Source organism: Athene noctua, chromosome 1 (genome assembly GCF_965140245.1).
Source record: "Athene noctua chromosome 1, bAthNoc1.hap1.1, whole genome shotgun sequence".
Lineage (NCBI taxonomy): Eukaryota > Metazoa > Chordata > Aves > Strigiformes > Strigidae > Athene > Athene noctua.
The window spans coordinates 111,890,219-111,918,166 of NC_134037.1; the positions used below are offsets into that span (position 1 = coordinate 111,890,219).

At 41.8% G+C, this 27,948-nt stretch overlaps 1 protein-coding gene across 4 annotated transcripts; it reads left to right on the forward strand.

The window, feature by feature from the left end:
* Positions 1-343: 343 nt before the first annotated feature.
* STON1 (stonin 1) lies at positions 344-27,943 on the forward strand. 4 transcript variants are annotated; one of them, XM_074897397.1, is made up of 5 exons: positions 344-443; positions 12,073-14,063; positions 23,111-23,313; positions 23,683-23,789; positions 27,183-27,943. In XM_074897397.1, exons 2-4 carry the CDS (start codon positions 12,122-12,124, stop codon positions 23,755-23,757), a joined length of 2,220 nt encoding a protein of 739 aa, XP_074753498.1. In that variant the 5' UTR covers positions 344-443; positions 12,073-12,121; the 3' UTR covers positions 23,758-23,789; positions 27,183-27,943. The 4 variants fall into 4 exon arrangements, 3 of the variants coding, with proteins under 3 accessions (XP_074753498.1, XP_074753497.1, XP_074753499.1); XR_012632937.1 differs by lacking the exons at positions 23,683-23,789; positions 27,183-27,943 and adding an exon at positions 18,897-19,616 and having other exon boundaries at positions 23,111-23,177; XM_074897396.1 differs by having other exon boundaries at positions 23,683-27,943.
* Positions 27,944-27,948: the final 5 nt, after the last annotated feature.

The following is a 27,948-nucleotide window of genomic DNA, read 5'->3' on the forward strand; positions in this document are numbered from 1 at the left end:
CGAAACGTCTGCGGAGCCCTACCCAGGCTTTGAGCCAGCGCAGTGCTACCAGAGACACGCGGCACGGGTGACCAAGTGAAGAGAGCGATCGTGTGCCGGTCGGAGGGGCGAGGCTCCTCCGGAGGACGCTCGTTCCGGAGGAGAAGGCGGCGTAGGCAGAAGGGGCCGAAGCTCGCTCCCAGCCAGTGCTGGCCCTCGAGCTCCGTCCTTCGGGCCGTCGCGGCCGCGGCCCAGCCCTGCCGCGGCCCAGCCCTGCCGGGCCCAGCCCTGCCCGGCCGCTCCCCGGCCGCGGGACCCGTGTGCCTGCGGCTGCCGCCCGCGCTCCCGGGGGCGGGCCGGGCCGGGGCGGGGCTGAGCGCGGCCGGGGCTGAGCGCGGCCGGGGCTGCGGCTGCCTCTGCCGGCGGCGGGCGGCCCCACGGCGGCGCCCAGGCGGTGGCGGCGGGTAAGGATTGGGCCCGGCGGGGGGGCGGGGGGCGTAGGGAGCGCGGCGGGGGTCGGCCGGCTCTGCCCCGGGGGAGGCTGCGCCCTCCCCGGCACCGGAGCGATGGAGCTGCTCCGCGGGGCGCGGAGGGGGCTCCGCGAAAAGTGGAATCTTCCCGGGAGTTGAGGCGCAGCCCAGAAGTCCCGGCTCGAAACGGGCCGGTGGATGAGGCTGCTTTGTTTTGGTTTAAGAACAGGATTTAAAAAAGAAAAAAAAAAGGCTTTTAATTTTTTTTTGTTTTCTGTTTTTTCTTCTTTTCCTTTTTTCCTTATTTTCGTGGGTTTTTTTTCTTTTCCTTTTCCCCTTTTTCTTTTCCTTTTTTCCTTTTTTCTTTTCCTGTCCCCCTTTTTCTTTTCCTTTTTCCTTATTTCCTTTTTTCTTTTCCTTTAAACCTTTTTCTTTTCCTTTTTTCCTTATATCCTTTTTCCTTTTCCTTTCCCTCTTTTTCTTTTCCTTTTTTCCTTATTTCCTTTTTTCTTTTCCTTTTTCCATTTTTATTTTCCTTTTTTCTCCCTCCTCCTTTTTCTTTCCCTTGTCCCTTTTCCTTTTTGTTTTAATTTCTTTTTTTCTTTTCCTTTTTCCCCCCTTTCCTTTCCCGCCCCCCCCTTTTCTTTTTTTTTTTTTTCCTTTTTTTATTTTCTTGTTTTCCTTTCCAGTTTCTTTTAAAGTAGAAGTGGTGAAGAGGGGATGGTCTTGCGTGGGGTACCCGGAGCTTTGAACCTCTGCGGAAATCGGTGGGGGGGTTTGTGTGACGGGCATCCCGCAGGATCAAGTTCCCATGACTTTTGCCGTGTTAGGGAGGAGACTGGGGCGATCGAGAAGTTTTTTTATTTAATACTTGAAGTGAAATGAATTCCTGGAGCCTTTCTCATATTTTCTAGTGGTTCAGCTGACGATGTTAAACTATGCATGTGGGCTCACAGTATTTGAAATCATTGCTGCAGAAATCTCTCTGATACATACAGCGGGGTGCAGGGCTTTGGGAAAACAACCGGAGCGGATACAGAAGGATGTGCAGCATGGGGCTGAAATGATTAGATTGCACTTACCATATATCCTCAGTGCAAACTCTGGAGATGGTATTTCAAGCATAGTGTGGATGAGAAAGAATATAGAAAATTTTCGCTTTCTGGTTTTAAATAAATGTTCACTGAAGGGGGACTTTTCAGTTAGTTTTTTTTTTTAAAGATGTAAGTGTTCTGATACTTGTGGCAAATAAGAGAGCTTCTGAAATGTGCTAGGAAAATGCTGACTAAGGTATTTTGGGGAGCCCAGAGAAAGTTAAGTTACAGAAGTCTACACTTAGCTTCCCCAATTTTTATTTTTATTTTTTTTTTTTTTTTTTTTTTTTACTGAGGTGGAGCACACTAGAAACCCACACTGATTTCTCTGAAAACAGGACTTAGCTTTTTTTGGGAGAGTGGTAATGACTGACTGGGGAGGAGGGAGGAGGGAACAGAAGTTTTGGAGTCTGGAGGCTGAGACTATGTCTGTAAGAGAAGAAAAAAGGGGTAGCTGAAGATAAAACCTTGAGTTGCCTGGTCTAATGCACTGAAACCACACCTACAGCAAGAAAATATTATGAAAAAAGATTATCTGCTTTCTTGACTATATGTATGGGTAGCCACATGGAGAGGAGAGCTTAGCACTTCACTCTGTAACTAGTTGCAGTTGAGCACAGAAGTAGTTTGTACAACAAAGGGTAGTTGTACAACAGAGTGTGACTGGAGTTGTAAATCTCACCAAAGGGAAATTCTGCCCGAAGGCAGGTATGAGGTCCTTGTTTCATGCTCAGATTTGATTATTCTCTGTCTTCCCATCTCCATCTACACAGATGAAGAATGTGATTTTCTATCACTTTAAAATTGATTGGGCTTTGTAAGCTTAATGGCCCAGCTTTTTGATAGGGCTGCCCAAATCCAGATCCCTAAACAGCAAAGTAATGTAAACTTTTAAGTTTTCCTCTGTGTGAATGTTAACACCGACATGAAATGCACCCAGTTACATGAATAGAGATGCACTGTAATGGACAGGGTTTTACTTCATGTTTTGGTAAACAAGATGCCTCTAGTCCACCACTCCTTTTCTTCTGTTTTTGATTGGTGTAAATATGAGATAAAGCCTTTTGCTTCAGAAAGCCAGGCTACCCACATCTGTCTTAGGTTTTGGAGAGGAATCCAAATGAGGCTTTTTTGGGTTACTGTGTTATGAATTATACTTTCTGGCATGACTGTCATCAGTAGCTATTAAAAATATCTCCATCCAAATAAACAAAGAATAATTTAATTGTGACTCTCCTTCTCATCAGTGCTAGTATTCTTACAAGGCTTTAAGGCAGGGAGAAGGAGAGCATGCTGCAGTTTAGCAGAGAGTTGGTCTGTCATGTTACTAATGCTGTCAGGCAGTACTTTTCAGGTAGAAGAGCTCTGCAAATCTTATGTCATGCGTTAGTCTCTGGGAAGGTACTAACACTTGTTTGTTGGGCCCTACGGCATGAGATATTTTTAACCATGTATTAAAAAACCGACCAAACAGGACAATGTAATATGTTGTTCAATGAATATCCTAAATAATTATATTAGCTTCCCTACTTCTTGTTATTCACTGCTGAGATTAGTGGCAAAGAGTTTTTGAAATGTACTTTCGCATCATGTATTTGTGGCATCGCATCCTTTGTTTCCCTTGGACACTGCAAACACTTGCAGAGGACCAGGTTTAAATTGTTTCTGGCCATGACCAGTTTAATATTTAATATTTTGATGTGATCCATGTGCCCAAGCATTCAAGCCTCTTTTTTTCTTTCTTTTTTTTTTTTTTTTTTTTTTAAATCCAGAGGGCTGCTTAATCCTTAAAAAAAAAAAAAAAAAAAAGCCTGTTGATTTTACAGAAGTGGGACAGCCACCCATAACTGCATTTCTGCTGCCTGGTAGCATATTATAAATCTCTGCCTCTGCTCAGGGGAAAGGGAGAGGGAGGGGTTTGGGATGTTAAACTACTTGCCAAAGCCCTCTGCAGCGCTGTTGTGACCAGAGTACTTTTGTGGGATGTTTGTGCATTCCTAATAATAACATGTTTCCTAAACACAGTTAAAAAGTGCTTCAGTAAGATGCAGTAACATTCCATTAACTTAGTGACCTGCAGAAGCACTGTAAATAAAAATAGATTTATTTTCCTGTCTCTTCCAGGCCAGAGAGCTATGCTGAGGGAATGTTGGCTTTTTTTTAATTAAAAAAAATGCAACAAAACAAACCTTCTGTACAGTAAAATGTCAGCTAGTGTCAATAAACAGTTTACATGAGAGTCTTCTGCAACTGTCCCTTGGCTCTCTGAAATCTGCCTACCCAGTGTAAGTTATGCAGTCACTATGGTGATGCTGAAGAGGAGGGTGATTCAGAGAGGATAAAGCAGGACTGGCTGAGTAAACTGAATGGGAGCAGGAACAGAAGCACCTTTCAGGGGTGCACCCGTGCTGCTCCTGAAGCTTGACAGCCCAGCAGCCTCAGCCTCATCTCCCGTTTGTCTTCTAACTGGGGGGTCTCTTTTGTAGGAAGAAGAAAGGCCCTGTGGAGAGGTGTGTTGTATACACAAGGGAAACACGCATATGCACTGTGAAGTGAATTAAAAATAATTTACATATTTTGTCTAACCAGATAATAGGAAGTGCAACAGCGCAGAGAGGTCAATCAAAAGCCAATCTCCAGCTACAAACTATTTAAGGATCACAGGCTTGCAGTGAGCACTTTCTAACATAAAAAAAAAAAAAAAAAAGTTTTCCCAATCCACAGCTACACATAACTATTCTGTTTCGAGAAGGTGCAATCATATCTTGCACACAAATAATGTGTCACAGAGGGCACTGCGATGTCCAGGAAAGAAGAAAATAAAAACACTTGGGTAGCTAATACTGATTTGATCATGCTTTTTATTATTTATTATTGGAAAATAGTTTTCTTCTGTTAAAGATGTTCAGTATAATATTTTGTGGTTTAATTCAAGTTAGCAGAAATGCTCCTACTACCTCTGATAGCAGCTTGTGTCCTCTTGATGTTTTTCCTGACCATCCACTGTTTGCCAATGGTGCACCAGCATGGGCATGCCCCATCCTGCCTTCTCAGTTACAAACCTGGGGTCCAAAGAGGCACAGAAACACGTGCTACCAGACATACGTTACTGAGACCTGGCACAGTCTGTCACCTTCTGGGATAGGAATCCATCCCATGAACAGGAAAATGCCAGAAATTAGAGATGGGACTCTTTTCTGAGTCTATTCTGGAGGAACTGACTGAGAAGTTAGAACTGATGGACCTGAGAAAGATGCTTAGACTTGTGTCAGGTACTGGTGCTTACCATTCTTGTGGTTAGACCTGATGATATACCAGAGATAAGCGTCTTTTTTGTCACTTCTGTTACATTTAAAAAAAATAGCAGGTTATAAAGTGTACCTGTTTCTGGATCACTTTTATGTACCAAAATTAATCCACAGTTGATGGTGTGATGAAAGATGTGATTGAATCTTCTTGAAACAAAATAGTTACATGTAGCTGTGAATTGGGAAAACTTTTTTTTTTTTTTTTAATGTTAGAAAGTGCTCATTGTAAGCACTGTGATCCTTGAACGTTTTGTAGCTGGAGATTGGTTTTTGATTAACTTCTCCATGCTGCTGCATTCATTGATTCATGTGTTTTGTAATGTGTCTGCCTACTGGCTAAGTCACAGCAAGCAGTATAGGAGTTGCTGCAAGTAAGTTTATCGTTCTTTCAGGTGGTTGAGGTGGCCTTTACAGTAAGAGGACTACTATTGTTTTTCTGCAGCTCAGTGCTTGGCTGCATGCACAGATGACAAAACTCTTGAGTGACTTCCAAGAGTGGCTTCAGGTCTCTGGTCCATTATCTTTCCCAGTGGCACTTACATTAGATTTATATTTTAGTTTAATTAGTTTAATTATTTTTAATTTATTCTGGTTAGTTTATCCATTCTGAAAGTTACATTCATGATAATAAACTCTGCAGAAAAGCCTTGAGAGGAATGGTGATGCAGATCCCAGGTGATTGTGGTGCAGTGACTTACGAAAATCTCTCAGTTCCTGTAGAAAACATCTTTGGCACGTGCCCATAAAATCCCACAGGCTCTTCCAGTAAAATATTTTCTCTAGGCTTTCCTGCCTTGATTTCTATTCCCAACTAAGAAAATATTGAAGGAGCAAGCTGGTCTGCCTCATTCATGTTGGTATGACCACTGGAGTGGGGCAAGGGAGGGTGTGGGAATCAGAGCTTACAGTATGTGGGACGATCGGTTGAAGCAGATCGTGTTACACACAAGACTGGTCATGCATGCTGTTTTGTTGTCTTTTTGAGGCAGCTTTGAAATGACTTCACATCTGAGTGTTAGGAAAGGTCTCCTAGAATGGTTCTAGACATGGAAAGGAGTTTATTTGCAGTCCACAGCAGCTAAGGTTTGGGTGGTTATTTCATGGCAAAGATGGGAATTGTTTTGAATAGCTGTGCTAAATTTTCATATAAACTGAAATGTCCTCGCCATCTAACCTCCTTCTGTTGTGAGCAAAAGCTACTTCTTTGGGGAAGACCCACTTCAGTCACAGCTGAGCAGGCTAGAATAGTTAGCAGAGATGTGAATCTGACAGTAGTGCTGCTTTTATTTCATTTTTCATTTGAGAGCTTCCCACAGGTTTTTCCCCCCATGTGAATCTCATACTGCTTATGGCCTTTGAAGCATGAGATGTGACTCTGAGAGGCAGAGGAGCTGGCATTTCTTCAGGCCTCTTTCATTTGCTGCCTCTGTGCGGCATCCCTCTTGAGTGCTGGATGCTTTCCTGGTGTGCAGAGAGCATTGGTGCTGCAGCTGTCAGGACTTGGCCTTGTGGTGGGGAGTCCCCCACGTCCCAAACTGTGTGACAGCATCCTCACCAGAGGCAGCTTCAGCCTCTGCCGTATCCTTTTCTCCAGTGAGGAAAGTAAGCGTTGTTTCCGCTTGGGAACATACTGTGATGTGTTGTGTTGATGCCCTTAAAAATGTTATTTTTTTCATGCTTGTGAGTGCAAGTACCAGCCACCTTATTTGTAAAGTCCCCTTTGACTCAAGGCAGAAACAAGTAATAGCGAGAGGCGTTGGCATGAGTTACGCCTGCCTTTGCTCTGGGGACATGCACGCTGTCAAAAGCTGAAAGCTTTAAATCCTCCAGCTCTCAGAGCCAAGAGTAAGGAATTCCAAATTAAACAGATTAGCTGCGAGCTCCAAACTTTTCCCAGCTGTGCCTATGCCCCAGAGAGTGAGCAATGTAAATATAAGTTCACATTACACTTTGAAGTCAGTGTATATTTTTGACTATTACACCAGTTCCTTGTTTTCTAGAAGTAATGAAATGAGTAATGCAGTGGGAGACTTAATCCATGTGTATATCCCAAATACAAGCAAAAGCCACGAAATTCGTATTTCCCATCAGTCGTGCCTTTTGCTTATGTTTATTTCAGAGGTATAGGTTGGAGAACTTTTTTTTTGGTGTATGTCTAGGAGAGGTAGAGCAGAGTTAAATAAAAATGCAGCCATATGTAGTCTCAAAATAAAATTTGAGGCAAATCAACATAAACAGTATTTTATGTAGAAGGTATGCTTTGAGTTTTTTTGCATGGTTAAGTAATAAACAAAACAGTGATACGAAGAATATGGCTGTAAAATACAGAGATAAATCTGCCATATTTTACTTGGATATCACAAGGGCTTACAAACGGTTAGTGTATTTTATATACCATATGTGCTTTATTGCTTAAACTGCAGAGAATTTGTACTTTCCTGTGAGACTGTTACACTTTATGGCAAAATGCTTGAAGAATTCTCTACATATTTGTACAAGAAATGGTAACAACTCACATGGTATTGTATGGGACAGCTTCACTACAGTGTGCACAGTATGCAGTTTTGCTTTAAATGTCTATATAGCCTCTGTGCAACAGATGATGTTGTTCCTGGAAATATAATTGACGGATTGTAGTGCATGGGGTCCACAGTTGTTCTGGAAGGGTGGAAATATAACGGCCAGGCGTTGTATACAGAGTAGCTCCTGTGAAGAGCTCAGCTCATTTTGAAGGGATTATTTCACTGTTTTGTCACACTGTGTGTACGTAAATCTGGGGTTTTTTGAGCTTGAAACAATTCATGAGGTTGATATTTGCCCAGTAAGATCCCACCATGCAAGTGACACGCATAAGATACGTGCTCAGGTGTTACAAAAAGAATTTATTTAGAGAATGTATACCTTACCAGTTTTGAAGCCGTGATGGCCTCTGGAGATAGAGAGGCAATAAGGAATGTATTTATAAAATTATGCTTTTCTGTGTATTTTGGAATGTGAGTACTGTCTATTAAACATTCATTTACTTGCTTTACACTTTGCAGAAGGGAGGCGTTTCCCTACCATTCCCCATTAGCGGACCCCATGCTCCTCCACTATTTAAAAAAAGGACCTTTGCGTTTAAAACCAAGCGATGTGCTTAAGGTTTTTAACTGGTGCCAAATGTTAGGGAAGACTCTGGGAGTGAGCTGCTCAGGGGGTTCAGTCGTGCTGGTTCAGAGGCTGCTGCATCCCCGCTGGGTAGGAGGCGATGCAAGGCCACTGCAGCAGGGTGGTGGGGGACATCGCTGCATGACAAGTCAGCATCCTCAGCTAGCTGAGGACCAAGCGGTATCTGGATTAAAAGTAACAAAATCAATAGCTTGAATTGCACCTTGGAGCAAGTAGGAAGTTATTATTACTGTTTTACTGTAGGAAGAGATAATGGTATCCCCCAGCAAGGCACAAAAGTTGAGCAGTCTTTTTGCTGCAGATTTGATCTGGGACTTTTGAAGCAACAAAGGACCCGGTAATATCTACAGCCTGTAAAATCTCTCAATAATAGGATAGGATTTATCTTCCTTACATCCTCGAGGTATTAAAATGAAGAAATTAAGCCGCAATCACTGTTCATTAAATGATGAAGGACTGAGTTAATCTGATAAATGGGGGATTGTTTTCGGGCAGAAGAGGATGAATTGAGATGAGTCGCAGCTTTTGGGTTCACTGGAATCGATGCATTCAGGATCAACTATTATTTTTTTGTTTGCAGTTTCAAGATTCTAAAAATGGTATTTCCTGTCGCATATCTGAACAAGATACCGCACATGCTTGTAATTTAAATGTTATGGGCCGCATAACATGTGGTAATGGAGGTCAGTGGCATCTTGTATCGTTTTCCTCTTACCCAAAACATTTGGGTTACGTTTACGTGGGTCCCCTGGGAGCCTTCTGAAGGCAAAACACATTTATTTTGAAGTCTGAGTTTACTGCAATTTTGAGGAAGAACATCCTCATTTGTAAGAAGGAATTTGGAGCACTTTTTAGAACAAAAAAGAACTTGAGAGAAAGGATCACTTTATTGTGTTGTGCGGATGTAAAAGCATCAGAGAACAATCTATGTAAAATAGCATAAGACTAATTATTTTGCTTTTTAAAATTCTAGATGAATGGTGCTGCCCATAACACAAAAGGTGCATTTCCTTTTATTAGCATGACATTATACAAAAAGCTTTTAAAGATCCATTTGGATTTTTTTTTCCTCCATTCCTAGTAGTCAGTTTTGGGGTTCAGTGAGCAATTGTAGAGGAACTGCTATTTCAACACTTACTACTTGCATGGGTGTTTTTGTTAAAAAAAAAAACCAACACGTATCTGGAACAGTAATAAAAGGTGAAAGCTACAGCCTCTGACAGGTACACTGTGGTTTTTGTAACTGCAGATGAGAGCTCCATCTGCAGAAGTGGTTTTCTTCATAGACATTTATTGACTGAAGTTAAATATTTGGCAGGTGAATTTCAAGGACCTTTTTGTTTTGTAGCAGGAAAAAAACCTGCCGAATAATCTGTAACATCACATTTTCAAAAGTGAATAGTAACAGACGTTGGGGGGAAAAAAAAATCAACATCTGGAAATAATAAAGGACACTGAAAAACTTCATTTCTAGCAAGAAAGGGAAACAGGCTGCAAAATGTGTTCCTTACTGTAAACAACATTTGTATTTATTTACATTCCCATTTTATGTTTTCTTTGTCACTCGTGCATCCCAGTGTTTTGTGATTTGACCCTTTGGCGTGGCTGTGGTCATACCCAAATAGCTGCGTCTCATCCAGCTGCTGAACTTGCCATCATTTCCACCGAGCTTGACGCTGTACCCCTGCATCATCTCTGGAGCCCCGCCCGAGAGAAAGGTTTTCTCTCCCCTCGCTCAGCATGGTTTTCTCTCTTGCTGGAGGTGGCTTATCTGTTGTAAATGCCGGAGGAATTTTTAATGGCAGCCTTTGAGGCTCCTTCCTAGTGCTCTCTATTTACCAGTGTGCCTCATGGTCCTGGCTGTTACAGAAAAAAGTCATGCTCCGAGTTAGCATCACATAAGCTGTTGTTAAAAAGCAAAGCTTGTTAAGGTGAAGCAAGGTCTGAAAACTTTGAAACTTCCCAATCTTGAAATAATCAATATCTACTGCTGAAGGGCAGTGCCCGCAACCAGAGGGTAAGGAGGAGAAGGGTGTGGAATGGGAGGAAAAAATGATGACCAAGTCCGAGACCAAATAGCTGTGATTTTTCTTACCATTGCTACGCTTTATTTTGATGAAGTGACTGTGTGGGTGAAGGACACACTGGTAGTTGTGTGTGTCTGAGCTATGATAGTCATTTGTAACTTGTTTGCTCCTTTTCTCTCTCTCTCTCTGTAAGTGGAGAGGAGAGTGCTTATAAAATAACTAGCATACTGCAAATGTTTTTACTGAACAAAAAGGTCGAGAGTTCAAAAAATAACGAAGGACCAGAGTCCTTCTCCATTGCAAGCCCTTGTTTGCTTGGCCGCAGAGTGAGCAGACTGTGCCACAGTTTATGGTACTTTTTTAATGGCTATAAACTGGCCAAGAAATAATGGGGAAAAGGTAAAAATAATGACTTGTAGCATAAGATTTCACTTGGCTCAACTTTGGCATCTCTAGAAACAAAAAGTTCTTTAAACATTAGAGATAAAGAATGGCTTTTGTGGTTACATGATTGTATACTGTAGTGACATGCAATTAATAAATGGCCTAACTATGGCTGTCTGTGCACGAAGGGGAATAGCTTTAAGTCATCATTATCTAACCTTAATTAATGGAGTAATGTATGTGCCAGTGGTTTTGTCTATATGAACTCTGCCTTCCTTGTGCTTTCAGGCATACATGAATATGGTCCGACATAACAAGAATAACTTTTTATCAAATGAACGATGTTTATATGTGCCCTGTGGTTCTTCATTGTACTCAATTCCTCCTCAGTCATTAGCCATTTATTGCTTGCTTCTTCAACAGTCAGGAGCAGCGGGGAAGAAAAACTTTGGGGACAGCATACACAAGGATACAGTGAGCATTTGCATTTCAGTGCATGATTTAAAACCACAAAGGCAAGATTAATTATTTACTGGTTGCAGTTCTGCTCTGAGGACATCTAGCTGAGCCCTTTACCACTTTGATGCAGTGTAGTTTATTAATTAGTTTAAAGACCTGTATTTTTTCCAGGCCGCCAGCCAATTCGTACATTGTTACTTGGCCTTGACTTGTGTTTCACCAGTGTTTTACCTCCAGTGGATGCTTGTAGTCTACCCTTCAACAGGGATGTATTGCTCATCCTTAGGGCTAACTTTCTTGTTTGTAAGACTAATGCTTTTCCACACTCCCTCAATGTGTCAAAGAGCATAACTCAGGGTTGAAGGAACTGACGTGAAGTGACTCCTGTCCAGGTCTAGAAGGCATCTGGGACCAGTCTCTGCATGCTGCTCCTGGCAGGAGTCACCTCAGGTAGCAGCATGGAGTGTGTGATGAGTCACAGGCCAGTTCTGGTGGCCACAACAGGCTCCCTGCTGCCTCTCACCTGGGGATGCTCATGCAACTGCCCTGTTGCCTATGTCCATCTCAGGAGGAGAATGTCAGCCTTGCAGAGGCCTCAGGAACTAGCTCCTCATTGCATATGTTATCTTGGTGGGCTGGTTTTGTCCTGCTGCCTGTAGTATGTGTACCTTTGCCATCAGCACTGAGTTGCTACAGCTTTTTAACAACAACAAAAAATAATCCCTTCTCACCTAATTTTGTTTTTGGAACAAGCTGCACCATTCTTAGTAAAATGCTGTTTTGTTTAATAGAGGGAAGGAGGGGAAACCTAACCTGGAGCAGATGCTTAGTGTGGAAAATCTCTGTCCCTATTCCAGGCTACATAAGCTGTATAGTAGAAGGTGTTATGCAGGTGGTCCTGTATCACCATGGGACTTTCTCCTCTCTCTGATCAGACATTCTGAGCATCCCATAAAGCTTAGATCTCCCTTCGACCCTCAACCCGGGTGAGCAGCAGGGATTCACAGGCAGTTTATCTGCTTCTACACAACTACCTCTGATTATACATATAAAACACAAAGTACACTGGATTTGCGAACTACATGCAAATTTTGAGCTTTGCATGGTTGAATTTTATAAGGGCTGGGTTTGTTTTGTCTTTCAAGACAGTTTATTTCTGCTCATGTCTGTTGTTTCTTCGTAGATGGTTTGTGGGTGATACATGTGCAAGTGCCTCAAGTTTCTCCTACAAGATGTGCTCCACAAATCCAGCAAATTGGGTCACCTTCGATGATGAGCCACTCTTCCAGTCACCTCAGAAATCAGCTGATAATCAGAGTAGCTGTAAAGCAAATGGCCTTAAACTCAATCTGTCTAGTGTGCATGAGTCTTCAAGTAGGTCATCTTCTACAGGCAGCACCCCACTCTCGTCTCCTGTAGTTGACTTCTACCTAAGTCCTGGACCCCCCAGCAACTCTCCACTTACTACACCTACCAGAGACTACCCAGGAAGTCCATGTATCCCAAAGCCTGGGATTCACATCCTGTATCCCATCCCTGAATGGCCATCAAACGTTAACCTTCCATCACCTGGGATTTGCTCATCCATAACCTCAGAGAAACCAAGCAGCCTTCATTTGAACACGTTGCCTAATGACCATCCAATTAAGACTTCAGTCTCCAAATCAACAGACAAAGGAAGCCCGAATCTGCCAGGAAGCTGCGAGGAGTTAGGAGAGTTGTCGTCAGCACCAGGGTGCTTCCCATACTTTCAGAATGACTGTGCTTTTTCCAGTCCTTTTTGGAAAGAAGGATGCTCACTCAGCCCATCACCAGCTAATGTTAGCACACACAGGAAGGACAAAGCACTCGACAGGAGTGTCTGTTATCCTAAAGACAAAGAAACTTGCCACGATCAGAAAAGCCTTAACCAGGGCTCCTTCAGCTACATCTGTGAGAGGCTTGAACACCTGCAAGCTGATAGCTGCGATGCCGCAGGAAGCCCGCCCAGCTCCAGCACTCAGGCATGGCACAAGCTCTCCCCCGCTGTCCCATGCAGCCTCTTCAGGAGCCGGAAAGCAGATGGATGGCCGTTCATGCTGAGGATTCCTGAAAAGAAGAACATGATGTCATCTCGGCAATGGGGCCCTATTTACCTTAGCGTCCTAGCTGGAGGTGTATTGCAGATGTATTATGAAAAGGGCCTGGAGAAACCTTTCAAGGAATTCCAGCTACAGCCACACTGTAAGCTGTCCGAACCCAAATTAGAGAGTTATAATGTCTCAGGAAAAATCCATACCGTGAAGATCGAGTACGTGTCTTACACAGAGAAGAGGAGGTATCATCCCAAAGTAGAAGTGACCCATGAGCCAGAGGTTGAGCAAATGTTAAAGCTGGGCACCACAGATTATAACGACTTCACTGATTTCCTCGTAACAGTCGAGGAAGAGCTCATGAAACTTCCTACTCTTTCTAGACAAAAGAGGAATTATGAAGAGCAAGAAATGACTCTGGAAATAGTGGATAACTTTTGGGGGAAAGTCACCAAGGCAGAAGGAAAACTAGTAGAAAGTTCCGTCATCACACACATTTACTGCTTGTGTTTTGTGAATGGAAGTGCCGATTGCTTTCTAACCCTGAATGACCTGGAGCTCCAAAAGAGGGATGAGCGTTACTTCGAGAAGGAGGAGGAGAAGAAATGGATTGATATTCTTGATTGCCATTTCCATAACTGTGTCAAAGAGCAGGAATTTGTGCAATCGCGAATTATTAAGTTTACACCCCCAGATGCCTATAGGCTGGAACTGATGCGTTTCAGGACACGGTATAATGGGCAAGACCTTCCCTTTTCTGTGAAGGCTGTGGTAGTGGTTCAGGGAGCATACGTGGAACTTCAGGCTTTTATAAACATGCCTTCAACTGCTCCGATCCCAATGCGTTTATCTGCTGTGAAATACTGTGAAAATGTTATGATACGCTTTCCCGTTCCCACACAGTGGGTCAAAGCACTTTGGACCATGAACCTCCAAAGGCAGAAGTCTCTAAAAGCAAAAATGAATAGGAGAGCATGCCTTGGTGCTTTACACGAGGTTGAATCTGACCCCGTAATACAAGTCTCGGCTGGAACAGCAAAATACGAGAACGCCTACAGGGCTGTTGTGTGGAAGATAGACAGGCTTCCAGATAAAAACTCAAGTAAATAATTTGCACTATAAAATGATGGGCTTGGTTGCGTATCTTCACTGTTTTTATGCTTGTGTACCTCCATCAGCTTCTGTAGTTGGGGTTTTTATCTGTGTGGTGGTATTGGTAGATGCTAGAGTAACCTTTTAGAAAAAAGAGAATATAGCCCTCTTTTTTAAAGGACATTTTCCTAATTTATTCAATGGAGGCAGATGTATTATTCTTAGTAATTGTAAGTGTGCAATATTATGGAAGTGGATCTCGTAATTCTGAGTAAACCTCAAGTCTGTAGCAAGAAAGAGGGAAGCATTTATGCTTCACATATACCGGCTGTGCAGTGGTGGGATGGAAGGCTAACGCTAGTAGGTAAAATGTTTTGCCCACCCAAAATCACACAGTTAATAGAAAAGATGGTATTGTTACTGTTGGGTCTTGGCTTTCTGGCATTATTTAAGAAATGGTAGGTATGATGCATAACTAGAAGGTGTTGTGGTCAAACTTGCTGTAGGAAGTCGACTGTGCTTTTGCAAAGGCTATTATCTATTACCTCCTTTATGGGCTTGTGCATTGAGGTTGTATGTTCATGGCAATAGCTGCACTGACAAAAAACGCCTCCCACTTTATTCCTGTTTCTCTCTGGTGGTGGTGCCTCACTAAAAACTTGCACCTGTAAAACCAGCTAAGTTTATAGTTGTGCACGTGGAAGTTGTTAATTTCCCACTAAGTGAAATAGTGAATTCATCTTAATTTAATGGAGAAAATATGTCTTTTTGGAGAAGGAAAATATAAATTTATGGCTTTAAAGTTCCAGTTTTTAGTCACATTACCAGATTCATAGACTATACAGTACTTTTCTAAAGGCATAAAAATTCTTGAGGAATACAGTATTCTGCTTTGAGTTCTGTAGAGTGAAGGCATTTGATCCTTTGCTTGGATATGCTTTATATGTATTTGAGGCTTTGGGAATCTGTGTAAGACAAGGGCATCTATTAAAGCATTTTGCCTAAAATAGCTGTACTTTTAAGAAGGGAGTAAGTGTGTAATATTAATAAATTGATTGGCCTAGTGCTGTAGTTAGTCCAGACAGTTAGGATACTATCTCTTTAAAATGTCCGGAAAAAATTTAATCTTCTTGAGTCCTGGTTTCAGGTATGCTAGTACTATAAGTTGACACATCCACTCCCAGGTTCTTAGAGCTAGATGTGCATGCAGGTGAGAGTTAACATTCAAAACTATTAAAAAAAAAAGTAAAGGGAAAAAAACACCTGAGGATATTTTTTTTCCTCATTTTTAACTAATTGTAAGTTATATTTAATCTGACCTGTTGTTTAGGTAATTACGAATTTATTTTATTTTTTTACAGTTTGATATTTGATATTTGAATTCTGATTGATACTTCAAGTGACAGAAGTAACAGATCAACAGAAAAAATGACGCAGCAGCAAATGAAAAGGGAATATTATCCTGAGCCTAGATATGATATAGATTGCTCTTGGTATTAAAACAGCATTTGAAAGTGCCCTACATCAGCATGCTAATGTGGCAGACTGAGAGTATGAATTATTGCATGGCAAGAGCTAGTATTTTTACCAATGATGCTGCATGGAAATACTGGTCCCTTTTGTGTGCAGACTGGGTCTTGCTTAGGTGATGAGGTCTCTCAAACCTTGAGCACTCGTGCCTTTTGATTTCTGTTGCTGCACATCATGGGAAGAACAGCACAAACACTGCTGTGGTGTCATCATTCAGAAATGATGTCACGTTAATGCCATCTCTGTTTTTCCTGTTCTTTTGCTTTGGAAGAACCTGTGGTCAGCTTGGCCCTGTGGCTAATGCCGTATAGTTCCTCCTGAATTGGCTGAGCCCTCCCTTTTACACGCTGCTTGTTCCCCCAGGATCTCACACTCTGCTTGGAGAGGATGCTGGTGGCTGCTGAGCAATGGGCAGCAGGAGAGCAGAGGAGATGCAGCACCGGCAGATGGGCTAAGACAAGGCAGGGAGCCAAGCCAGACTAAATGGTGGGGGGTGTAAGATAAAGGGAGGCAGTAAGGGAGGGGTTGGGGAGCCTGCAAGATGGCAGATGGAGAGATGTAGGGAAACTAGTAGACAGAAGAAGAATCCTCAGGTCTTCAAAATCTGTGGAGATGGGTGTCTTGCACTCCAGGCTTCAAGGATTTGCTCTGTGCTGCTGTGACCCTTGTGTTTTCTCAAGGCTTATGGGACTGACTGACTGGGTAGCTTTTAATATTCTTTGCGATTTAATGTAAGTTTGCTTCTGCAAAATCAAGTCAGCAATCTAGTCAGGCAATTTTAAAAGAGATTATAAGTCTTCTAAAGTCTTTAATTCTGCGGTTCATTCACCTTAACATTTAATGTGCACAATTAACTTCAGATTTGTATTATTTGAAAGTAAGAACTGTTTTGGGGGGCATTCTACAGCTTTGTATTATCTTCTACCAGTAGCTTAAACTTCTGATGTTTGAATAATTCCTCTGGCCAAGATCTGCAAAATCATTTTTGTCCTTGAAATGTTCATGTGTTTGAAAAAGCATTTTGGTAGTAATACTGCCTGGTCAAATTTTAGCCCTCTCTATCAAGTTTTTTTATGCACTTAAGAGTTTAAAAATAGAGCTGTCCCAAGGCTTGCCAAAAATCTGGAGGCAGTCAAACTAATAGAAGTATGTAAACTTTCATAATATGTTTACTGCAGGGAGAAAAATATGCTGAGGCTTTTGCTTTCAAAAAGCCTTTGTCCAAGGCTTCTTAAATAAAAATTAAAAAAAAAAATATATAAAAAAAAAAGGGAAAAGGAAAGGTTGCCTGCAGTTATATTGTGACTCTCTTTATAGACATTGAAATATGTTACTATCCACTGGATTCTACTAAAGTGCTTCCTTGGGAGAGTGCTGGCCAAGCAAAGTTGATATGAGCTGTGAGATACCCTAGATTTTTAAAAGCTGCCTATGTTTATTCAGATACATAAACGGAGAGTTTAAAGCCAGAGCGTTAGCATTTTTTTTTTTTTTTTTAAAGTTGTAAAATCATAGACTTTGAAGGGTTGATTCAATTACATTTCTGCAATTTGAGTCTACATTGGTGAAACTGGAGCATTGGATAAGGAAATGTAGAACATGTTATGATTTCAGCACAGTACTGGGGCCAGTCTTTGAACTGGAGAAGCTGTATGCACCTGCGTTGCCCAGAGAGCTGGGAGCGACTAGACTTTGAAATGCTGTGTTTTAATCTCTTACTGTGTACATCTGTGCCCTGTGGTGTTCCCTGCTAGGACACCTCCATCCATGGGCCATTGTGTAAAGCAACAATTCTTCAGCTGATTATTTCTTCTTCTGCATCATGGAGCCACACTGATGAAGCAGTGATTAAGCAACACAGAGAAATGGAGCTGGGGAGCTTGTGGCTGCTGGCAGCCCTGCTACTGCCTTTTAGCATCTGAGCATGGACTCCAGTGTGGGAGGTGGTGTGGTTCCCAGCAACCTTCAGCTGCTGCTTTTCTTATTTTCTAAACTGCCTAGGTGGAAACCCCAAGCCATGACTTTGTCAGGTAGGCTCTATCCCTGCCCTGCCACCTCCTGGCACCAGCACCACTGCAATCTGCTCCTTGGTGGTGGTGCCTTGCCACTCACCTATTTCCTAGGCATTTCTCCCAGAAGCCTGGATAAATGCACCCATTTAGATATCGCTGCAGGACTTAATTTCTAACATCCCTAATGTCAGTCTGTTCTTAGTAGTTGTTGATGATTTCATGTTCAGAATAAGACTTTTAGAACTGGACTGATTTTGGCAAAAGTAGAATTACTACTTAAGTAAAATAACTAGCACATTTTTCAGTCTAAATTTCTTGGCTTCATAAGCCTTTTTCATATCAGTGTTGCTTGAATGCTGTTCATACAGGTGAATAAGGGCTAAATAGTGTGAGTAGGTGTAGTGAATTTAGATTATTAATTGTTTTTGAAGTGCTAAATGACAATTTCAATCTAATTTCATAGTTTTAGTGAACTTTCCATTAGTTTGCTTTGGCTTTCTTGTTGTTATTCTCCAGAGGAAGAGAACTTTTTTAGGAAATGAGAGTCAGATTTTCAGACGTAAATCAGGAAAGACTTAGGTCTCTCAATTCACAAAAGTCTTAACAAGTTGCCTAGACACCTAAACTGCAGGGTTTCAGTCTCCTAAGTTAGCTAGTAAAAGCTCAGTTATCCCCCCGAATTATCTGGTTGCCTTTCAGGAGTGATTTGATTTCATCAGTCCAGGTGGTCACGTCTCCACAATGCCTGATGGGTCACATTTTGTGAATACATTGTCTTAGCTTGGTGTACAAACTTACACTGTGCCTGCTCCAACCCCTTTTTCTTTCCACACCACTACCTCTACTCTGTTTCTGGCCAACATCTTGCTTTCAGCATTACAGTTTCTTTTGAAAGGGATCTTGTACATGCAGCTTCTCTTTCTTCTTCTAACTCCAGTTGTAATACAAGGCCTGGGAAGCAATAGTTTCACAGAGCAGAGATGACAAGGACTGGCCAGGTTTAGGTGAACTCTAAGGCACTGCTCAGAGTCTTCCAAAGCCTTGGTTGATCACTTTGTTGTCTGACAGATGATGGGAAGAAGTTGCTCTATACTCCTAGCACAGCCCAACGGTGGGCAGAAGAACTTCTCCACAAGTGGTGAGTACCTCCTTCTGACATTGATGTTGGTACAGCAGACAGATGGGTTGGGGGGAACCCCGTGTTTTAGGAGTAGGCAAAAAAGTCCAGTGGAGGCTGCTCCAGAGGACTCAGGACAGTAGCCTTACCCAGATCCTAACACTACCATCTCTGCCTTTTGCAGGTTACTACCTAGGGGAAAGGAAGGACCCCAGAACTTATTGGATCCCAACACTGAGACCACCTCATGGGTGTGGGTTAGCTGGAATATAAAACCAGGGATTTTTTTAAGGGCTGTATGGCACTGAGTCACGACTGTGCCATGTCTAACAGGGGAGCCTTTAGCAGCAGACCAAGAGGAACAGCCAATTAACACCTGGGCTCAAATGGATATCTGTCATCCAACACTGACCATCAGATGCCTGCTCAGGAAAATTTCAAGCAGTGGTTATTTCTGAATTCCCTTTCTCAGAAGACAAAATAATTTTCCAGACAGTTCCCATTGCTACTTGTTTCTTCATAGGCCTCCCTTCTACAACAGGAAGATGGTGAATCTGATCTCCAAAAGCCTTTAGATCTAAACTGTTTTCCTTCTACTGCAACTGGACTCCAAACAAGCTGCTACTGCTCTTTGACAAACCATTTCTCCTCAGATTCTTGGTCAACCATAGCCCCAGAGGCAGAGATCACCACTTTTCTGGACAAGGCATGACACACCATCTTAGTGTTGCAGCCCCTGTTTTCTCCAGGACACTTCACTTGTGGCTGATGTTGTGCAGTCTGCACATCCCAACCTAGCAAACAGCACAAAGACAGGGTCAAGTAAGTGTGTTGCCAGGCTGCATCCTGATACCACCACGGGGGAGTGGAGCAGGTCCTGGGGGCCAAGAGGAGCACAGTTCAGGTGGGTTGCTGTGCCACAGATGTGATGACATCTCACAGTTTGGCTCTGGAATGGGGTGCTTCTTACAGCCTCCTTTACCACTGGTGCTGCTGTCACCACAGCTGTTGCTGGGATGATGGCAGATTCAAGGATAAGCAGTCTGGAAGAGGGACTGTGGGCCAAGAGAGTGTTAGTGCAGGAGAAATAGGCTTGGACACAGCAAGAGATGACCAGCAGCAGATCATGGACAAGGCCCACATCACAGAAGTATACAGATCTGCCTGTCGCTATGTACGTGAGTGATGAAGTGCCATCTCCTCACACGTGTTTAGTGCTCCAGCTTCATTCTCAAGGAGCTGACAGGTGGCTCCAGCACTTGTTTCTGACTTTGTTCCCTCCTCTGTTTCAGTAATAAAGAACCTAATGTTACACTTTTACCCGTCTCTGTGTATTGTCTTATTGTCCTGAGACTTTAGCCACATGCTGTGTGTCCCTGGCATTGCAATCCTTTGCTTAAGACCTTTACAGGCTTACAAACTGGGTATCTTTGTGCTGTAGTGCCTTGAAGGACCCTGTCCTGTAGCGTGCTCAGAGGTAATGTCTCGCACACGCTGGGAGCACCAATTTAGCACAAATCAGTCAGTACCTCCTACTCCACCCCCCTACCAGCCTTGCTGCGTAGCTTCGTGAGTGACTCTAAGTCCGATTCATGTGCGAGTGAACTAAGCAGTAGGCTATTACATAAAAAGGAGGTGACAGCACTGCTGCTTTTGGTCATGGGCCATGGTTTGGTGGTGGTCATAATTTTTTAAGTGTGTGAGGGTTGTAAAGCATTGTGCTCTGGCTGGTGTAGCAGGTGGATTGCGAAGTCTGCAAGGAAGGTTGAAGTCTTTCCATCCAGTCTCTCCAGCCTGTCCTGCTCAGTTTGGTTTCCTTTCCTCTGTGCTGGCTTTGGTGATGGCCATTGCTGGGCACCTACTTCTCCCCACTCACCTTAAAAGTGCTATTGTACTAGACATATTTAGGGGAGCTTCATTCCCCAAATTCAGGACCTACACATTTTTTGTTGCAGTGATCATACCAGTCGCTTTTATGGATCTGCCCTTGCAAGTTGTATTACCTCTTCCTACAATTTCTGTAAGCAGTTCCTTATGAGCATGTATTAGAGCCATGCTTTGGTAGAAAGAAGGACCTAATCCCCTGTGGGGAGTGGTTGCTGGCTCTCCATTGTGATACAGGTTTCTTTAAAGAGGCCTGGGAGACTTCATGGCCAGTGTTTGATACTCTTCCATGGTGCAGGATTCTAGTTGGTGTATATAGCATTGTTTTCTGAAATCCAGGTCAGGTTTTCTCTCAGTGTTATAGGTAGTTATGTAGAAGAAGCTGCATTTAGGATAAGGATTGAATGAGATGTACTGCTGGAAGCAAGCCTGCAGGGGATGCTTGTAAATCAGCCATGTACAGAGTCCAGATGGTGAAGGACTGCACTTGTCCGGTGACATGCCCCTTACCCGAAGTGGTGGCTGTGTTTCTGTGTGCGTGCCTTTGGGGTCAGCTGCATAGAGAGAGGAACACTTGCAGACAGCAGACAGCTTTTTAAGCTACTGATTATTGTTGCTGTTATTAAACATGAAAAAAAGAAGGGAGGAGAAAAAGAGTTGGAGACCTCCCCATCTGAAGTTTAGGGGCTGATAATCCAAAGGACATTTCCTATTCCTTTCTCCTCTTCCCTCACCTTTTTTTCCAAGCAGTGAAGTTTTAACTGTGCTGTTAAGTGTAACAGCAAGGAGAAGGGAGGGAATTATTCATTATACTAATTATATAATTAGTCAAAAGGAAAAAAAAAAAGTTAAATGTTATAGTGAGTATGACTAAGGCAAGCATGAATTTCATGCTCTTTAAGCCTTGTTTTTTGGGACCCATTGACTTTATGCTGAATTTGGAATGAAATCTGGAGGAAGGTTTATCGAATTAGACTTTGTTCTGGTGAAGTTGGAGACACGTGTGACAGAACTCTTCCCATCAAACTGCTCAAATGTAAATTATCTCCTAAAATCAGAACTGGCTTGGGTAGACTGTGGGGCAGGTTGCAGGGAAAAGCTGCAGCACAGGCCAGAGGATGCACCCACCCCAAGGCTGCCAGGAGCAGCAGAGATGTAGCTTTTAAAATTTATTTTTGCCTTGTAAAATGCCCATAAGCCTGTGAATGTGAAGTGCTATAGTGTTTTTTCCCACAGGACAGATAAAGCTCAGTGTATGTTAACTCCATCTTCAGTATTTCCTTCATTCTGATATGAAATTGATTCCTGCCACTGGAGAAAGCCAGTGCATAAAGAATTTTTGCCTGAACTTTGAGATGCCATTCAGTGTAATGGATGAAAACCAGATTTACACTGCCAGACTTGCCTTTGACAAAATACAGCCAATTTCTCTGCTTTTTTTTTTTTTTCTCTGCCTGCAGCCAAATGGTAGTTAGTTGTCTATGCTGATGCTTAAAATCTGGAGAGGAGAAGAAACACAGTATTACTACTTTTTGCCCTGAAGAATTTGGAGAGACAGCTGTGATTGAACAGATTCTTTTCATTATTTTACATTATACTGCTTTCGTGCACATAGTGAGCCTGCTGACCTTGGTTTCTTTGGAAAGCAGGCTTTTCATCCTGGTGTTCCTGGGTGCCAGGAGAAGGAGAAATGCTTTCCTTCACCATTGCCACATATAAAAAATGCTAAAGCAAGTGATCCCTAGGATCTAAGGCTGGATTAAAGTAATTTAGAATATCCTGCACTACATAGGCAGTCCTTCATGACTCTACTTTATAATGACAGTTACTTCAGTAATACTTTTGTTTGGAAGAAATGGGGTATGTTCTTTACCCATAACAAACCAAGCTAGAAAGGAAGTCCAGGTAGCCCTTATCCTGGCAGCTGGGATTATCTTGTTTGAGCATCACTCTGAGCTGTGCCTTTATCTTCCTGCCATAGAAATACTGTAATAAATGATGTTACACAAGATAGCTGTAGTACTTGAAATAAACACTCCAGTAAAATTCCTACAGCAGAGATCTCTGGAAAGGATGGTTGTTGGACACAGGACATCATCTCTGCCTTGGCTGAGATGGGGCTTTCCTCTTTTTATTTTTCTACGAGAATAAGAAATGTATTTTTAAGGGAAAACTGAGATTATTCCCTAATAGTCTGAATTTAGCAACCACTCCCTAAGTTTGTAATACTCCTCTCTCAATCAGAAGCTGGAAGGATCTGGTAAATCTTGTGTAAATTAATTTGTAAAACCGCAATGATTGTGAAACATGTCCTGAAGCAGACAAAAAATGAGTAAGGGGCCACCTTATGCCCAAGTAGCAAAACATTATAGACATGATAATCTTGTATCATAACAACAGCTCTGCATTAATAAAAGATAGAGTTGTGCTCTCTTGCTAGCAGATTAATCTTGTACTGTAAACAAAGAAAAGATAATTAACTGATGGTGTGGTTTGCTTTTTTTCTTTTCCAAGGTTCAGATCATCCACACAGCCTGTCTTACAAACTGGAACTTGGATCAGACCAGGAAATACCATCTGACTGGTATCCATTTGCTACTGTCCAGTTTGTCGTTCATGATACCTGTGCCTCAGGAACAGAAGTCAGGTCTCTGGGCATAGAGAGCGATCTGCAGCCTCAGAAACATGTGGTTCAGAAAGCTTTTTACAACTGCCAGGTATTTTCAGGGCTATATTTTCAGTGTTTTCCTCCTCTCCTTCCTCCCCACTCCCTCATACGGTATTTGCAAAGTGAACGTGCTTTGTATTCCAAATGTATCTTGCATGTACTTGTGATAACAACTTTGAGCAAAAGAGTCATTAAAAAATAATTCCTTTTCTGATCAAAGATGATGCCGAAAAACAGAACTGCAAATGCAGTGGTGTTAGTTGAGCTATTTTTGGGACTAGTGGTTTTGAAATCTGTTGGGTCTGGAAATGTTTTGATTCTGTCTCAAAGATTTTATTTGTGCCATTGCTGCAGTTCACACTTTCACTGCCCAATTATTTGCTAATTCTACCTCCTTTTTTTTGTTTTCTAACTACAGGTTGAAATTGAAAAGAAGTGGATTAGGCTTGATGGAGAAGATCCAGATAAGGCTGGCAATTGCCTAATGCAGTAAAAGAGGACAGGAGGCACTGTCATATGATATTAGTAGGAATCAATTTACCTAGGAAATTCTATTGTTAGAAGAAGCGCAGTGACCTAGTTTAGGATAAACGTGGTCATTGAATTTTTCTTTTTTTTAGTGCTTTTTGAGTTTGATTCTGAAAATCATTACTCAGTTTGACTGGCCTGCATTCAAGTAAACTTCCTGTCATGGGAATACTGGTATGAGTAAGGTCTCCTTATAAAGAGTTGCAGGATGTGAGCACTTAATTGACTGTAATATATTATTTTCCTGTTGTGTATCTATGACTTAGGAATGATCTCATACTCCATATTGAAACTTAATGGCATTACTCAAAGAGTTCATGTCGCTTGGACATATAATATTCAGCAATAAAAACTGCCAGAGTGCTTATGTGCAGACCAGCATCTGTGTAAGGTCCAGTAGGACCAATTACATTTTTTAGTGGTGTTTGAAAACTTAAGTCCCCCATGTTTCTGCTCCCCTCGATATACGTGAACAGAGCAAGTTGTAATATTATTCTTGACAAGAGCCTCAATTAATGAGTTGGAAACTGGGTGATTTCATTGGTAAAATGGGAAAAGTTCCTCTGCAATAATATTCTTCATTTTTCTGTGGCTGCGAGTGTTTCCTCCCCGGCACTTTATAGGTTCACTCAAAGTAATCTCTTGGGCAAAAAAACATATGGCAGATGTGTTTGAAATTTCTGTGCCAGCGTTAGACAAATCTTTTTCACTACTGCAGCAAGTGAGACAAGGGGCAGATCCTCAGCAAGCGTAAATCAGTCCAGGCCCATTTCATTTGATGAAGCTTTGAGAATTTGCACCAGTAGAGGGTTTTTCCCACAAACTGAATAAGTGGCTGGTTGCTGCCATTTGCTCTGGGTCTCCTTTAGGATGCAAGTTCCAGATGTTGGTTAGGAAACTGCAGGAGTTGTTGCTTTGAGTAACTTTTAAGACAATCTTTCCATGCCTGGGAAGGGAGATGTTTTCATGCTACTGGTTCTAAAGGCGTTTTCTGTGGGGAAACAATGCAGGAACGGACTATCACGAGAGAAGTGAAGCTGTGATGCTTCAGCAGGCAGCTGGAGCTGTTAATCCCGTATCAATGTGTTAACTATGTTTTCAACAAACCATTGGCATTCAGGGAAATGTTTTAATGCTTCCCCTCAGCCATTATCCTGTTTGTGATTTTCTGCAGGCTGTAATTCCAGGTCTGAAAAAAATCTGATAAATTAAAAAAATAGTCCTGATACTTTTTTTTTTTTCCTCCTGCAGTTTTCCTAAAATTATCCTTACTTCAAACTGAAATTACTGGAGAACAAAAATATAGTAATGCACTAAGTCTCACTTTATATTTTGTCACAGCTTGTAACTGTTTATATGAACACTGTGTAAAAATACAGATAAATGTTATTCCCCGAAAGTAGAAATATGTGGGATATGCACTGAGAAAATTACCAGTCTGAGGAAACAGAAGGCCATAATGTGAACCTAGTTCATCACAATAAACTTTTCCCCCCATTTGGAAGCTGGGAATGAAATGGGTAATAGATTCTATAGTAGGTCCTGAGGGCAGGTTTTTTATGGGTATTGTGTTGCCAAAGCCCCAAATAGACTATTACGGTATTTTGGCTTCTCTATATATCCCTTTTTATTAGCAGATTATATTATTATAAATCTAAGCAAGCATTTGAGTGTAGTAGTGATCCAAATATGTCTCAGTTGTTGCATCCTCCATCACTGTTTTGACTTGAGAAGCCATTAGCACCTTGAAGTCAAGTTTGGTTTGTTTTATTTATATTTAATTTTGTTTTATATAGTTCTCAGCTGAACTAAGGGGCACAGTGTGCGTTAGGGCAAAGTGTTTATACTTAGCATCACAGCAGAGCTCTGGAGTTCGCTGAAGTCCATGGTTATACTAGAGCTTCAATATGTATTAACCTCTTTGCTCAGTAAGGTAGAGGAAGCAAAATATATGTTGCAGATACCTGCACTAACCTTTGTCTGAGGCCGACTTATTTTGGTTGGCATTAATACAGCCAATTCAGTAAATCTGTTAGCAGTGGTTACTGTCGAAAGCCTGTCTTGCCCAACTGGCCCCTATTTTTCTCTATTTAAGAAGGAGGGACAGCCAGGCTGTTCTGGGACTCTTTCACCTTAGGTTCCCCATTTGCAGCACTCATCTTCTGGACATTTGGTACCTGGTGGTGTTACAAGTCCTGCAGAAGCAATGGCTGCTTTTATTCTGTCAGGTGTCTGCTGTATCTCAGGATGTGTTTAAGAATCCCGTGTAGTGTTGGCCCATCAAGATATGAGCTACTGTTTTGAATGGCTGAAGTGATGAACAGCCACACTGCAAGTCATTTTTCCTGCTAGTGAGCCTGGATTGTATCTGGTATGGTGCAAATGATCTTTCGGCCTTACTGAACTCGTTAACAAAAGAAGGTCAAGCTACAGCTTTATCTATGTTGCACACCCTTAGATTTCCATCTGAGGCCTGCAAGACTCACCATTAACTTTAATCGGAATTGGATCAGGATCACAGGGAATTAATTCCACAGAAATATTGCCACACTGAAATAAAGTTACTCTGTTTAATGTGTGGCTTTCAGTTTAAACTTGACAATTAGTGCAGCCTAAGGCTGAATAATTACCCTGTTCAGTGTCAAATTGATGTTTGTATGCCTTGCTGTCAGAATATTTAAACATAGGCTGCAGTTTAGTGAAAGTTTGGGTAGCCTGACTTTTTTGCCCCCCATCACATTCTTTCTATTCTATTGTAACATGCCAAAGCAGAAACACCCTGGTTTCCCATTTCTTCTGCATTTTTGGATGTCCTTGAGTATAACCTACTGAACAGATGTTCTCAATGTTTAAGACTCATTTGCTAATATTTTTGATTAATATTACAGCAGGTAACAATGAGTAAACATACTGGCTTTGATTCTGTAGAAATCTGGGCCGTAAGTAGTCTAACTGTAATTTTGGGAGGGGAATGGAGATGAGGAACAGTTGCTATAAGCTGTCTTGATTCTCAGTGTCCAGCTAGCCGAAGGTTTGGAGCTTTAAATAACCGATGAGGTACACTGGCATCCTGTGAGGAAACAGGTTTCACATGTATCTGATCTTTGCTTCCCACAGCTAGCACCTGCAGTCACTGAAATGCTTCCAACTCTTTGGGTCCCTTAAGATGCTGACACTTCACTAACATTTACTACAGGGCAGTATTTAGATATTATCTGTGTTTCCTTCACAAGGGACTGACAGGGTTTGGGATATTTTACATTTTAAACAGCAATCAATGAGAACAGCTATTTTTATAGTGTTTGCCTTATTTACAAAGTGTCAGATTTGCTGAAACCAACAAATTTTATCTTTACGTTCATCTTTCTCATACTAATTGTATTACTGTAGGTAAACGGTACTTGTTGTAATTCTGGATTCAAACACCCGTTGAAGTCAATGGAAGTCTTTTAACTGACAAAATGGGATCTGCATCAAAGTGTCTAAGAATAAACGAGAGGCAAAAAAAAAAAAAAAAAAAAGAAGAAAGGAATAGTGGTAATGGTCAGAAAAAAACTCCACTGTAGAACATTCTTGATGCTAGTAGGTAAGCAACCTGCAGTGCTTGCCTATTCCAACCAGAAAAGAGCACAAAAGAGAGGAAAAGAGGTATTATTGGGTGTGAAAGCTGAAGCTTTGCGATGAGTGGGAGCGATGGTCCGGCTGCCCCTGTGTATCAGATCTTGAGAAATGAGGATGATGGTGCACTCCATTGAACATGATGCCAAGCCACTGCCATCATTATTCTCCTTGATTTTTATTCCTCTAGATTCGTATTAATTGTCCAAAAGTACTTTACATCTGAAAACGTGTTTTCACATGTTGCTTTTAGTTGCATTTATTTTACTTGATGGACTTCTTAGCTGCAGTATTAGTGTCCAGACCTCTATTTTACATTTATTTGTCTTGTTGTTGACTAAACACAGTAACTAACTGTTGCAGTTAGTAGTTCTTAGCTATAATTTTGATAACTCTGAAGCAGTGCTGGTATTCTTAATAGAAAATATAATTTTATTTGGGTCTTTTGTCAGTATAAGTATAAACAGATCATACTGTTAATCTTGTAATAACATTTTGTAGATTGCATATTGATTAAAAAAATAAAGTTGTATTTCAA

What these genes read in the sequence shown, in the direction of transcription:
- STON1 (XM_074897396.1), top strand. Translation starts at nt 12,122, where the DNA reads ATGTGCTCCACAAATCCAGCAAATTGGGTCACCTTCGATGATGAGCCA. An exon ending in GCTTCCAGATAAAAACTCAA is followed by an intron (nt 14,064 to 23,110) that starts GTAAATAATTTG and finishes TTCTTTTCCAAG; the next exon opens with GTTCAGATCATCCACACAGC. An exon ending in AAGCTTTTTACAACTGCCAG is followed by an intron (nt 23,314 to 23,682) that starts GTATTTTCAGGG and finishes TTCTAACTACAG; the next exon opens with GTTGAAATTGAAAAGAAGTG.